General features: G+C 35.3%; 1 protein-coding gene across 4 annotated transcripts in view; it reads right to left on the bottom strand.

Annotated features, from left to right (window-relative positions):
• Nucleotides 1-14055, bottom strand: part of LOC113467342 (mediator of RNA polymerase II transcription subunit 15-like) — a 49141-nt gene that overhangs the window by 22294 nt on the left and 12792 nt on the right. For all 4 annotated transcript variants that reach the window (XM_026823463.1, XM_026823466.1, XM_026823464.1 and 1 more), the window contains exon 4: nt 12262-12405. In XM_026823463.1, the coding sequence (XP_026679264.1) occupies nt 12262-12405 (144 nt within the window). The remainder of the gene's footprint in view (nt 1-12261; nt 12406-14055) is intronic.

The following is a 14055-nucleotide window of genomic DNA, read 5'->3' as shown; positions in this document are numbered from 1 at the left end:
TTCTATCGCCGCGCCGAATTTTTCTCCAAAAACAACACGAACAACAAAACAAACAACAACAACAACAACAACAACACATCAACAACAAAACAAAACATCTCGCTTGGAGGTGTTATCTGTGTATAACTGTTGTATGGCTTTGTTGTGTGGTCAAGCCATTCTTGTCTTGATGATGTTAGTATTGCGTTTGAAACTGTTCCTCTAGAACCTGGAACATATTGATACGGTGTAGAAGGAGAATATTGATATTGAGGTGGCCTCACAGGAGTCTGATGATTGATGGGAACCGTGTAACCTCCCATGGGATTTGGCGTCGAAATGTAGTTAGCAGATACAGCTGGAAATAAATTGTGAATAGGTAATACGTTTTGTCCCCAATTATTATACCCATTACTTTGCATGACACTCCTTCCATGCACATTACTTTGGCCAGGATGTCTTTGCATGATATTTATGGGTGCATTTTGACGGTGTTGAATGTTGTTCTGAGGATATGGAATCTTCGAGGTGTATTGTTCATTAGATAGAGGTATGTTGTGCCCTGTGTCGACAAATTTCCCTTTTATTTGTGAACCGTTACCAAATAAGCAAGTGAATAGTCAATCTCATGTGATTTTTCACGCGGAATCGAATGGTGAAACTTTTAGAACTGTCCGACTTAATGTAATAGAAAGTCGTGTGATGTTCACACCAGATTTTTGAACAGGTAATCAGAGTAATAAAGTAAACAATAATACGTTTTGTTATTGACCTAAACGATTAGTTCAAGTCAAGACTTTTTATTTTCATCCTGTGTAGACTATGTACTCTCACATAGTCGTAGATTGGTCCTATTTCTCGGACTAATGTTTCCTACCCAATGAAAACCTTGATGTCTTTATCTACCATAAAAGCTCAAGAAATTCATGTTAGTATTGATAACTAAATATTTTAGTACCTAGAGGAATTTACAACAAGGTATGCTTGAGCTCAATTATGTACACATATCGATCGATAAAATTAATTGGCAAAATCAAGATTTTCCTTGTTTTATGCAAATGCTTGTAGGAACATGAAGGAAATAATATGAACACATTTTTCTCCAAGCTGTTCAAAGAAGTACATACTTACTTACCACCTATCTAATAATCCTATGTGGTACTTACATAAAGTTTATAAAGAATAATAACTACTAGAATAATCGAAAAGAATAACTCAATTTAACAGTGGAGGTAACAAAGAGTTCGATTGTGAACGGACATTGTATAAAAATAAAGATAAATGGATATTTCACATCCAAAGATGTTCAGTTTGATAAGAAAAGGAAACTATTTATCAGACAAATATGTATTTGAAGAATTTATTGACGTACATTCATACGTTACACAATAAACCAAATTGGTACAAATAACATAAATTATATGAAAATATTCTAAACCCACATCTATCCTCAATTAGGATTCTTTTTATGGATGTTCTATTATCCCACCTCCACTTAAAGATTTTGAAATTTGTGGAAACTTTAGAATTCTAATGAACTTCTCTAATTCGCACCAATCACTTCTCTAATGGTTTGCACTTTTCGGGGAGTTGATAATATAATTTGATTGTTAGTATTTTTGTTCTTAATGTTCTTATGTAAGCCGTGGATATTACTGGTAGGTACTTTATGGTTGGTGTATGTTGTATTTGGTATATTACCTATGTAAGACAAACCTGTATGTAGGTGTCTTAGGCTAATTTATTATTTCTGCATGGTAGAATCAACTATTTAATCTATGTTTAAGCATGAATTTTTGTGGTATTCAAAATTTTTCTTCATTCCCCAACAAATATGATGCACTTATTTACGGAAGTAGATATAAAAAAATATATGTGTATGTACGTGTGTTTGGCAATTTACTCGTCTATCTACATTCTACCTTCCTAGGATTTTTCAAGTTCACCCTGAAAATGTCCACAATACATAATTCATAAAAGTCGTTCTTGACCATTTTAACGTTCATTTGTGACAGCTTTACTTCTTACTAGAGCAACTTCAGCTGTGGTTTGCATGGTATCAAAATCACCTTGATAAAGAAGTGAGGTGACTGATGAGATATAAATCACCAACAGGAACCACACCTCAAATCACGATAGATTAACGTTCATTTGTGACAGCTTTACTTCTTACTAGAGCAACTTCAGCTGTGGTTTGCATGGTATCAAAATCACCTTGATAAAGAAGTAAGGTGACTGATGAGATATAAATCACCAACAGGAACCGCACCTCAAATCACGATAGCCTAGCACAACAAACAAAGAGAAACTGTATGCAAGATTTGCAACAACCACAAACCCAATTCAATTGGACTCCTATCAAAATGTAATTCTTAATCTGAAGAACTCGAAACCGCCGCGTGATGATTCGATTTATTTCAACACGACCAGCTATGTTTACAACTTTAACAAATATGAGACAACTCCTGCTCCAGTACATAAAAACAAATCTCGGTAGGTGCATATATCAATCTAATAATACATAATTAATATAATCTTGGGCCTCTTGACGAATAGATTTTATATAGAAACGATCTCGCTGAGAAATTGCACCTAGTAAAACTCAAAACGAGCAAAATATAATAGCCTAACGATTTTGCAAGTTCATTGCGAAATACCGATTTTCCTGACGTTTTCTTTGGGTTCTCTAAATAATTTGTAATCTTGGTCATTTGAAAAAAGTGACTAAACCTCCCGCACGAACAACATCGCGACCAAAAGTAATTGCGAAACTTAAAGCTTCAAATGAAATCATTTGTAATTGAAAGCTTGGAAATAAGGGCAATAAATATGAAATTTGTAGGTACTTACTTTGTAATCAAGTTCAGTTTGTTAAGCGTTACAGCAGTATGGTGGAGTTGTGATTCAGATAAGTCTCGGTCGGTCGTAGTTTTAGTTTTTGTCAGTGGGGAGTTTGTGTTCTTTTTATTATTTGTAATGCGTACTCGAGGTGGAGGAGGAGGTTTGGTTCTCAATTTGATTCTTGGCTTTGACAATCTTGTCAATTCCTGTTTCTTACGAACCTTAGTAGAAATCAATGAGTTGTCTTGTTGTGGATCATTGTAAATAATTTTCTCTTTGGACGAACTCGTTGGGTATGTGTCATAGTCAATTTCATTTGAAGCTTTAAGTTTCGCAATTACTTTTGGTCGGGATGTTGTTCGTGCGGGAGGTTTAGTCACTTTTTTCAAATGACCAACTATGGGTTTCTTGTTTTTATGCACTGGAGCAGGAGTTGTCTCATATTTGTTGGTGCGGGAGGTTTAGTCACTTTTTTCAAATGACCAACTATGGGTTTCTTGTTTTTATGCACTGGAGCAGGAGTTGTCTCATATTTGTTAAAGTTGTAAACATAGCTGGTCGTGTTGAAATAAATAGAATCATCACGCGGCGGTTTCGAGTTCTTCAGATTGAGAATTACATTTTGATAGGAGTCCAATTGAATTGGGTTTGTGGTTGTTGCAAATCTTGCATACAGTTTCTCTTTGTTTGTTGTGCTAGTTTTGCTGTCATAAATGTGCCGCTTAGTGGTTGTACTTGGTGTTTCATAATAGTCATTATAGAAGTCTTGACCTTTGAAGCTATTTTCATCACTTTCCTCCTTGGTTTTCTTGTTGTCTACATGTTTCTTTGATTCAGTCGGAGTTTTAACTTCATTGCTAAGTACAGTCTGAGTGATATTCTTTCCTCCTTGGTTTTCTCGTTGTCTACATGTTTCTTTGATTCAGTCGGAGTTTTAACTTCATTGCTAAGTACAGTCTGAGTGATATCATCATAGTCTGCTGCAGGTTGTCCGGTATAATCTGAATAGTCTGCATATTCTGTATAGTTGTCATAGTCGTTGGCATAATCGTGATAGAACACTTGTGGTGTGCTGCTAGGGGAGTCATCGTCCTCATATACTTTTTCGTCATGACGGTGGAAATGAATCTTTATAGCTAAAGGCTTTTCTGTCGTTGTTGTGTCGTATTTTGAACTCATCAGCTCGTTTGCATAGGGCACACTCATAGAGTTTGGAATAGTAATTTCTTCTCCAGATTCATAGGCGGTAGTTGTAACTTCTGCGTTATAATAAGGAGTAGTTTCCTCATATGAATCTCCATATTTGTGATTTGACGGGCGTTCATTTTGTGGACCCGACTCATCCGATGTGTCTGAGTTGTGATAATAACTTGAAGTTGTAATTTCTGGGTTATGGGAATGTTTAGAGTTATAGTATGAGTTTTTCTGTTTTTTGTATCCTGCTTCATGAGATGATGGATGACTTGGATAGTAGGTATCATGAGAAGGGTATGAAGTTTTACTTGATGGATAATCTTCATCGGAGTAGTGAGAGTGCTCACCATGTGTTGGGTGAGATTCTGTAGTATATTGAGGAGTCGGTGAGTAGGAATAATCATTATAACCGGAGTAGTAAGGTGTAGTGCTTTCCTCAGAACCTTCATATTCAGGTTTCTTGTTTTTCTCATTATGTTTCTTATGATTGACAACAGTATTATAATGTGCGGGTGATTTGGGAACGTAGGTAGATTTATATCTTTGTTTTGGTTTGTAATTCACCCCGAAAGAAAAATTGGCAGGTTGATAACTTTTAGTGAAAGTCAACGGTGTTATACGGGTTGTTAATTTCTTAGGAGCATTTTCGTAGGATGAACTTTTTTCAGTGGTTATAAAATCAGAATCATCTGAGCCACTATAAGGTTTACCAAAATTTACAGTTTTCCCCGTCCTCCCTGTGTGGTGAAATCCAGAAAAGGGACTTTGTGATATTTCATCCGGGTCAGGAATTTTGATTTTAGAAAATGAATGTTCATCTACGTAAAACGGTTTTACTGAAGAATTTACTTTGAATTTGTTTCTTGTTATTCCATGTCCGTCATTCTTTTCTTCGTCTTCTTTTTCGACACCACTGTCTTCTTCCTCCTCACCATCCTCATCCTCCTCCTCCTCCTCCTCTTCTTCTCCTTCTTCTTCATCTTCATCATTGGATGTTTCTGTGTCACTTCCTTCTTCATCATCTCCTTCTTCTTCGTCATCATCATATTCTTCATCCTCATCATTTATATCTCTTTTCCTTTCATTATCAAAGTCACTATCGTCATCTTGTCTCTTTGTTGATTTCTTATCTCGTATTTCGTCTTTGATTACAGTTGCATCTTTAGTTTCATCCTTTTCTGTACTTTTGGTTCCTATCGTTTTAGATCCAGGTGGATAAAGTAAATGTACTGTCTCGCTTGGAGGTGTTATCTGTGTATAACTGTTGTATGGCTTTGTTGTGTGGTCAAGCCATTCTTGTCTTGATGATGTTAGTATTGCGTTTGAAACTGTTCCTCTAGAACCTGGAACATATTGATACGGTGTAGAAGGAGAATATTGATATTGAGGTGGCCTCACAGGAGTCTGATGATTGATGGGAACCGTGTAACCTCCCATGGGATTTGGCGTCGAAATGTAGTTAGCAGATACAGCTGGAAATAAATTGTGAATAGGTAATACGTTTTGTCCCCAATTATTATACCCATTACTTTGCATGACACTCCTTCCATGCACATTACTTTGGCCAGGATGTCTTTGCATGATATTTATGGGTGCATTTTGACGGTGTTGAATGTTGTTCTGAGGATATGGAATCTTCGAGGTGTATTGTTCATTAGATAGAGGTATGTTGTGAGGACTATGAGAGACTTGGGCACCAGGAGGGGAAGGAACGTAGCGTAATTGATAGTTGCCAGCACTGATCGAATTGTCGGGAGGTTTTTGTTTAGAGTTTGGATTTTGTATCAAAATTCTTCGAGTAACTCTCTGGTTTGTCAGTAAGTTTTTGTCAAGTGATGAGTTAGTGGAGAAGTTTCTGTAAATGAAGGAATGGTTATAAAAGTATCATTAGTCATTTCAAAACATACACTATATATTCATTGTAGATGTGTACGAGTAAGTAAGCAAAATTTCGTAATTAGTTAGGTCCCTTCTAACTTCAAAATACCTTACCTAGATTTTTACAATGGTAGGTTTATTGATTCCTTTTAATTTCAATGATCACAACTGTGCCTTTGCTGGCATATTATGTTCAATTGCAAACTGTTATGCCACCCATTAATAATAGTAATTATAAAATGAAAAAATCAAGCACTAGGCATTAGAAAACTTTATACCACTCGATAAACATTAGCATAAATCATGTTGGGTTCAAATATTAAAGACAGGATATTTCTAAACATTAAAGTTTTACCGTATGGTATTTATCAAAATAGTTAATAAATTCTGTATTGAAAATAATTACTGGTACCTGTCATCGAGGTACTTCTTCAATTCAGTATACTTGGATCAAAATAAGCACAAGTAATAATATACTCCTACACTACCACACATACACCAATAGTTCTTAGTCTATCGTACAGCAATAGTACTTGGTCTTTGGTAAAATACCTGAGTTGAGTTTGTCGCTTGGTTCGACTTCGCGTCTGGTCGATTGTAACGGATTGGTCAGTATTGTCGCACAGAATGTCAATAGTTCGGTTAGGTGGAAGAGTTGTCTCGTCAAAGTGAGTGTCGGATTTGTCATGTCGCAAATCAATTGACATTGATGTCAATATGGGATCGCTGAAAGAAAATGTCATTAGTTGTTGGGTTAGTTATCAATATGGTCGGGACAGGTAAAAAAAAAAAAATGTCGGAGGGAGGACTCAGTAACTTTGTCAAATTTTATATGAATTAAGATGAAATTATTTACAAGAAAGCACGTACCTACCTTGTTTTACACTTACCTTGTGTACAATATGTTGAGAATAACAAATTGGACTTCCGACAAAATAGTTTTTGATCCAATCTTAACTTACTTCATTTTAAAGTTGTATTTCGTCACAAAACCTACCTATTAAATAGATGATTTATCAGTGAAGATCAGTTCAAGTGCCCTATCATTGTATGACGATTTTTTTTTTAAGCACGTACCTACCTTGTTTTACACTTACCTTGTGTACAATATGTTGAGAATAACAAATTGGACTTCCGACAAAATAGTTTTTGATCTAATCTTACCTTACTTCATTTTAAAGTTGTATTTCGTCACAAACCTATCTATTAAATAGATGATTTATCAGTGAAGACAGAGTACAAGTGCCCTATCATTGTATGACGATATTTTTTAAAAAAGGAAGTTAACTCATCATCTTCTTTCATGGTTTGACTTAACTTGAGATCTTTGTTGTTTAGGTCACATCTTGTTTGTTACTAGAATCTTTGTCGCAATGCGGCTATTTTTAATGCACCTCTCTGATGGAGGTAAGATAAAAATAGGTCTGGATTAGGTAATGTCGGGTAAAAATATTAGAAAACAACGTTTGATTATGTGTAGTTGTTGTGTATGACACGGATTATGCAGCTCTCGTTAATCCACAAAATTGAAGATGATTTTTTTTTTTTTTTTTTTAAAGGAAGTTAACTTATCATCTTCTTTCATGGTTTGACTTAACTTGAGATCTCTGTTGTTTAGGTCACATCATGTTTGTAACTAGAATCTTTGTCGCAATGCGGCAATACTATCTATTTTTAATGCACCTCTCTGATGGAGGTAAGATAAAAATAGGTCTGGATTAGGTAATGTCAGGTAAAAATATTAGAAAACAAAGTTTGATTATGTGTAGTTGTTGTGTATGACACGGATTATGCAGATCTCGTTAATCCACAAAATTGATTTTTTTTTTTTTTTTTAAAGGAAGTTAACTTATCATCTTCTTTCATGGTTTGACTTAACTTGAGATCTCTGTTGTTTAGGTCACATCTTGTTTGTAACTAGAATCTTTGTCGCAATGCGGCAATACTATCTATTTTCAATGCACCTCTCTGATGGAGGTAAGATAAAAATAGGTCTGGATTAGGTAATGTCGGGTAAAAATATTAGAAAACAAAGTTTGATTATGTGTAGTTGTTGTGTATGACACGGATTATGCAGCTCTCGTTAATCCACAAAATTGAAGATGATTAGATGACTGTTGTAGATTTTGAGCTCTATTCCTCGTCCTTTTGACTGTCAGTCTTATATTAGGTAATATAGGCTAACAAATTACGTGAGCACCTACCTCTTCGGTTAACCTTGACAAGGGTCAATTTAAGGCTAGGAAGTTATGGTTTGCTGTAAGGTCTTAATTGTTAAATGTTTGTAGGCTACTTTGTTACTCAAATTTCATTAAAAAATAATTTAATGCTTTAATGTTTAGATCTTCCTCCTTGTCAGAAATGTCATATTCTTTATTTAATTGCATCTTCTATGTAGGTATCAGTGAATGTATAATCCGATTATATAATTCTTGGATAATGTAGGTACTTTCTTCGTTCTTCAGGCATTTATTGCGCCTAGTAATACTATCAAAACATAAAGGATGTACTTGCAAAGTATTGAGGTCACCAACTAATTATATCTGCTAAAATATTACAAAATCTGAACTAAGAGCTAAAGGTAAATGTACAAACGTGAACTAGTACGCCTTGAATGAAATATTCCTCTCGGTAGATGCATATATCAATCTAATAATACATAATTAATATAATCTTGGGCCACTTGTTGAATAGATTTTATATAGAAACGATCTCGCTGAGAAATTGCACCTAGTAAAACTCAAAACAAGCAGATAATAAGCTAACGATATTGCAAGTTCATAGCGAAATACCGATTTTCCTGTCGTTTTCTTTGGGTTCTCTAAATAATTTGTAATTTCTTGGATAATTACCACGTGTATCCTAACAAAAGTTGATCGGGAAAAATATGAACAAGTGGTTTTTAAATTTAGTCGTACCTTGAATTAGTTGTGTGGTATTAAACTTTAAAGCTTTAATAATTCAAGGTGATATTTTAGTTATGTCTAATGTGTCCATAACCAAAAGTATGAAACTTCAGATAGATATTTAGATGTTGTGGGATTCATTAGTACCCAAGTTTGTAAGTTCTTAGATTGGCAAGAGCAATCAACTTGGTTTTATGGATAAAGTCAATTATAAGTGTAGATAACTTGGTGACATAGATTTATCTCAAGCTGTTGTGATTGCCGACCTTGGCTTGAAAGTTGCGTGAGGTAGTTGTTAAAGTATGACGTCTGATACTGATATTTCATACATTATGTTTAATGTAGCAGGTGGCTGTCAGTAAAAATGCAGATCTGACAGTACTTATGTAGCTAAAAGCTACCACTTAATCCAGACAAGAAAACAAATTATACCTGATTAAAGGTCTACCTAAGTATATCTGAATTGATCTCATGTATCCTTTTTCCTCAAATTTCCTCAAAACTGGTTTTGGATCGCATTTTCATTTCAAATGCCACATCTTACTGGAAACTTTTAAAAGCTACCACTTAATCCAGACAAGAAAACAAATTATACCTGATTAAAGGTCTACCTAAGTATATCTGAATTGATCTCATGTATCCTTTTCCTCAAATTTCCTCAAAACTGGTTTTGGATCGCATTTTCATTTCAAATGCCACATCTTACTGGAAACTTTTAATTTCAGGACTTGCCACATCCTGGACCATGAATTCATAAAACTCATTGACCAATTCATCAGAAAAAGAAACTACATCCCAATCCAAAGTAGACCTAGTAGATGAATGCGACCTTTAAAATTTATAGATAGAAGGAAATACTGAAGGACCTTTGGTATTGTAATTAAGGCATGAAAGCAAGGTTGAGGTTATCTTACGCTCAATAAATATTATATAAACGTTGTAGAATTGGATTAATGCCTCGTACTTAATGGACGCACATTTCTACCTACGGGCCGAGGTTGTAAATAATGAAATGAACACTGTTTCACATACCATATTGTTACGTGGAAAAAGGAATAAATGTGAAAAGAGCTACAGAAAAGTATGGCTGAAAAGTTGACGAAACAGCAATCATGTTTGTGGTAGTTGATATTGGGAGATAATATTTTTTTGACGTAGCTATTACCTACATCGTATTACTCAGTACAATTTACTATTGCAGTGTTTCTGTCCTTAGAACGAATAATTTTCTACATATGATTAAAAGGACTCATAATTTCATCTTGTAAAAGGGATCTCACTCCTTTTTTCTAAGTATGTATTTTAACATGATTAGGAGGTAACGTAGGTACCTACAGATCTTCTTATTGCCGTGAGTTGTTGTTGTTGTTGTTGGTCTTGTTGTTGTTGGTCTTGTTGTTGTTGGTCTTGTTATTGTTGTTTATCATTTTTGTCAGTAGATGTCAACATCTACTACCATATCATTTTCGATAGGTATCTACTTAACTAGGCCTTTAATCAGTAAAAAAGCGGTCGAAATGTAAAAATACGGTAAAACACCGCTAACCCTTGTTCTGATGTTGATAAAAACTAATATTTGGGGGGTTTTAGGTATGGTTTTGGGGGGGTCTACTCTCATAACTTTTTCGATATCTCTAACCGTTTAGTAAAAACCGCCAAAAAGCGGTTATTTCCGCCTGTGGGCGGAGCCCAGTGCAACTTTTGTCAATTTTCAGATTTTTCCCTTTACTTATTCATCAACACCTACCATCCTGCCAAATTTCAAGTTTCTGCGACATCGGGAAGTGCCTCAACATTTTGATGAGTGAGTGAGTGAGTGAGTAAAAAAATTGCGATTTTTGCGCCTCTATATCTCCGGAACTACTTGGTATTAAGAGCTCAAATTTTCAAGGTATGTTTATATACCTTACCTAAATATGTGCCCTGAATTTCAAAAGTTTATCTTTAGAGGAATCCGATCTATGAAGGTGAGAAAAACCTGCCGAATCGGTTCGTGTAAAGATACACAGGCGTGCTTACTGGAACTTGGCCTGGCGCACTACCGTGCGCTCAGATAGATATTTACCAATACTCTCTGAATGACGTCACACAATTGACTTCTTTACCTCATTATAGCCTAATACAATTGGTATTAGGAACTAAAATATAGGTAACTACTTAGGACATTATAAGCATAATATGCACTTGAGTACCTACTTGTGCTAGTAAATGTTGAATAGAAATGCCAGTAACGTTAAGGTGCGTACTCAGAAGTACATTACTCTACTCTTCAAACCAGTGGAGTACATAGAAAAGGATTTCTCTGTAGTTAGATAAATCCCCCACAAAAACACAATTGTGAAGGCCAAGTTCCTATCCAAAAATGTCGATCTATAAAAGTGGTGAGATCAGAAAATAAAGGCCAAGTCTGCATTCCCAGTTTTTCGTGCCTTATGAATCTTAATTCCTTCAACCCTCTCTCAGTTTCAACTTGGCTATGTTTTCTCTTCGGATTTCACGTTTAAAAATTTTGGGTAGCAAGGTCACATTCTAATAAAGTCTTCCACGTGGTTGCGCCTTGTGATCGTTTAGTAGGCCATGTTTTACCACCTAACAGATGGATCGTATAAGCTTAACCCAACTTTTAAGGCTGTTTCCCCCTACACTTAAGCCTCAGAGTGGACTTTTTGGGTATGGATGATTGCTAAATCAATCTCATACAGATTTAATAAAATTTTTGTCGTTTTTGCTGATATTGGATTCCTAGCACCTGGCAGTACCCATTACCCATTTGCCGTTTTGGTTTCACAAGTCAATTAGCCATTTGCACTTCTAACCTCAAATCAATGATGGTGACATTCATGATCATGACCCAAGCAATAACTCACTGTTCTTTTCAAGGTCTTGACTGTAGGTCTCTTTTTTTTTGTCTCCGGTGATTTTTTCATCTTTTTCTTTCAAAACGAAAATGTCAAAGTGTAATGTGGTCTCTTAGATCAGGTACATCCAAATGGAACATGTGTAAATAAACGTGTAAAGTTACTTTCCCACAGATAAAGTTCTGTCGTTGTTGCTAGCCCTTTTCCGGATAATATTGGATTCTCAATTCTCATTTACTATTGTGGATACTAAGGAGATACCTATACGTACATCAATATCACACTATGGCCGATCGACATGGAGTGAAATACGTTCACCCTAAACTTTTTTCTCACGATAGAAACTTTCTATTGAGCTTAATTCGTTCACTAAACTGTGCAATTTATTTTTTTGCTACGGAGGTTATTCCAATTCCCCATAACAAAATTAATAAATATGACGACACTCCGGTATATGAAAGGATGCATGGCAAAACCACTCACGTCTTAAATTGTGATAACACGTAATAGAGCTACCTTGAAGTTTAGACGATCTATAGATTTTTATATAATAGGATATTAGGTCAAAGTTAAGATCTAGATTAGAGCCATATACTTATGCTTACCTGTAGAGCATTGGCATGCTTGGCAATACCATCTCTGTCGCGAGCAACTTGACCTAATGTGGGTGGTTGTCCTCTGTACACTCGCTGTTGACGATCGCTCTCTATTTCTTCAGCAGGTCCTAATTCCTCTTCTTCGTAAAGAGGCTGTGAACAGTCAAAAAGGAATAAATGTGAAAAGAGCTACAGAAAAGTATGGCTGAAAAGTTGACGAAACAGCAATCATGTTTGTGGTAGTTGATATTGGGAGATAATATTTTTTTGACGTAGCTATTACCTACATCGTATTACTCAGTACAATTTACTATTGCAGTGTTTCTGTCCTTAGAACGAATAATTTTCTACATATGATTAAAAGGACTCATAATTTCATCTTGTAAAATGATTAATCTGCTCAATGATAATACCCTCGTATCTCTTACTTACTGATAACTGTCATTTGCACATGAGCATTGATACACTCAATAAAGACCACCTCGTAACGAATCATTCTAAAGGTCTTGCTTGTGATCTTCAAATATGATAAGTACGTTCTTATCTACTCATTATCTTGAAATCAAAACTAGATTGGGAGATAAGGAGAAGTAACTTTGTAACTGAATGTATTTCTTGGAAATTAGGAAGAAAAAAATATCTGATACAACTAATCTTGGAAACATTCCATTTTATACTTATCCAAAGCTTACCAGCCTCCAACAACTGAACATCTACATCTAATATATACTAACCGAGGATCGGCGCGAACGACCTTACTATAATAAGTGTTAAAGCGCCTAATCGAAAAAAAACTTACTAACCTTCGTAGAAGCTTAACCCATCCTTTAGGGCTGTACAGTCCCTACACCTAAGCCTCAGATTGGGCTTTTTGTGTATGGGGTTTCATAATTTCATCTTGTAAAATGATTAATCTGCTCAATGATAATACCCTCGTATCTCTTACTTACTGATAACTGTCATTTGCACATGAGTATTGATACACTCAATAAAGACCACCTCGTAACTAAAGGTCTTGCTTGTAATCTTCAAATATGATAAGTACGTTCTTATCTACTCATTATCTTGAAATCAAAACTAGATTAGGAGATAAGGAGAAGTAACTTTGTAACTGAATGTATTTCTTGGAAATTAGGAAAAATTATCTGATACAACTAATCTTGGAAACATTCCATTTTATACTGATCCAAAGCTTACCAACCTCCAACAACTGAACATCTACATCTCCGAGTATAACTAGTAGGTATGCAATGTGCAATGTAAGAAATTCATGAATCCTAGTCTGTTATCTAGACTTGCATCTTTTTAGATCTCGAATCCGGATTTTAAGACGTTTTTTCTGTGAATTTTAAGTCATTTGCGAAAATCTTGTGCAATAAGGAAGTAAATGTTTTGATTAAAAATGATAGCCAATATTCTTATGAACTTTATGTTCGATCAATAATTCACTATGCGTTCTGGTCCATTGATTTCTTGCAGTTTTGTTCTATACTAACCGAGGATCGGCGCGAACGACCTTACTATAATAAGTGTTAAAGCGCCTAATCGAAAAAAAAACTTACTAACCTTCGTAGAAGCTTAACCCATCCTTTAGGGCTGTACAGCCCCTACACCTAAGCCTCAGATTGGGCCCTGTCATTGTAAGTCTTTTAACTTTGAGATTGTCCTTACACTTCAAAGTTTTGTCATCACGGATAATACTTCTAATTTGATTGTTTCTGACGACAAAATCCCATCTACCTCTATCAAGAGTGATAAGATCCTTTGTTCTTGTGGTTATTTCATGTGCTTTGGCCTTTCAAG

Source organism: Diaphorina citri, unplaced genomic scaffold, assembly GCF_000475195.1.
Source record: "Diaphorina citri unplaced genomic scaffold, Diaci psyllid genome assembly version 1.1 scaffold456, whole genome shotgun sequence".
In the NCBI taxonomy this organism is placed as follows: Eukaryota; Metazoa; Arthropoda; class Insecta; order Hemiptera; family Psyllidae; genus Diaphorina; species Diaphorina citri.
This window is presented reverse-complemented; position numbering and strand designations above follow the sequence as displayed.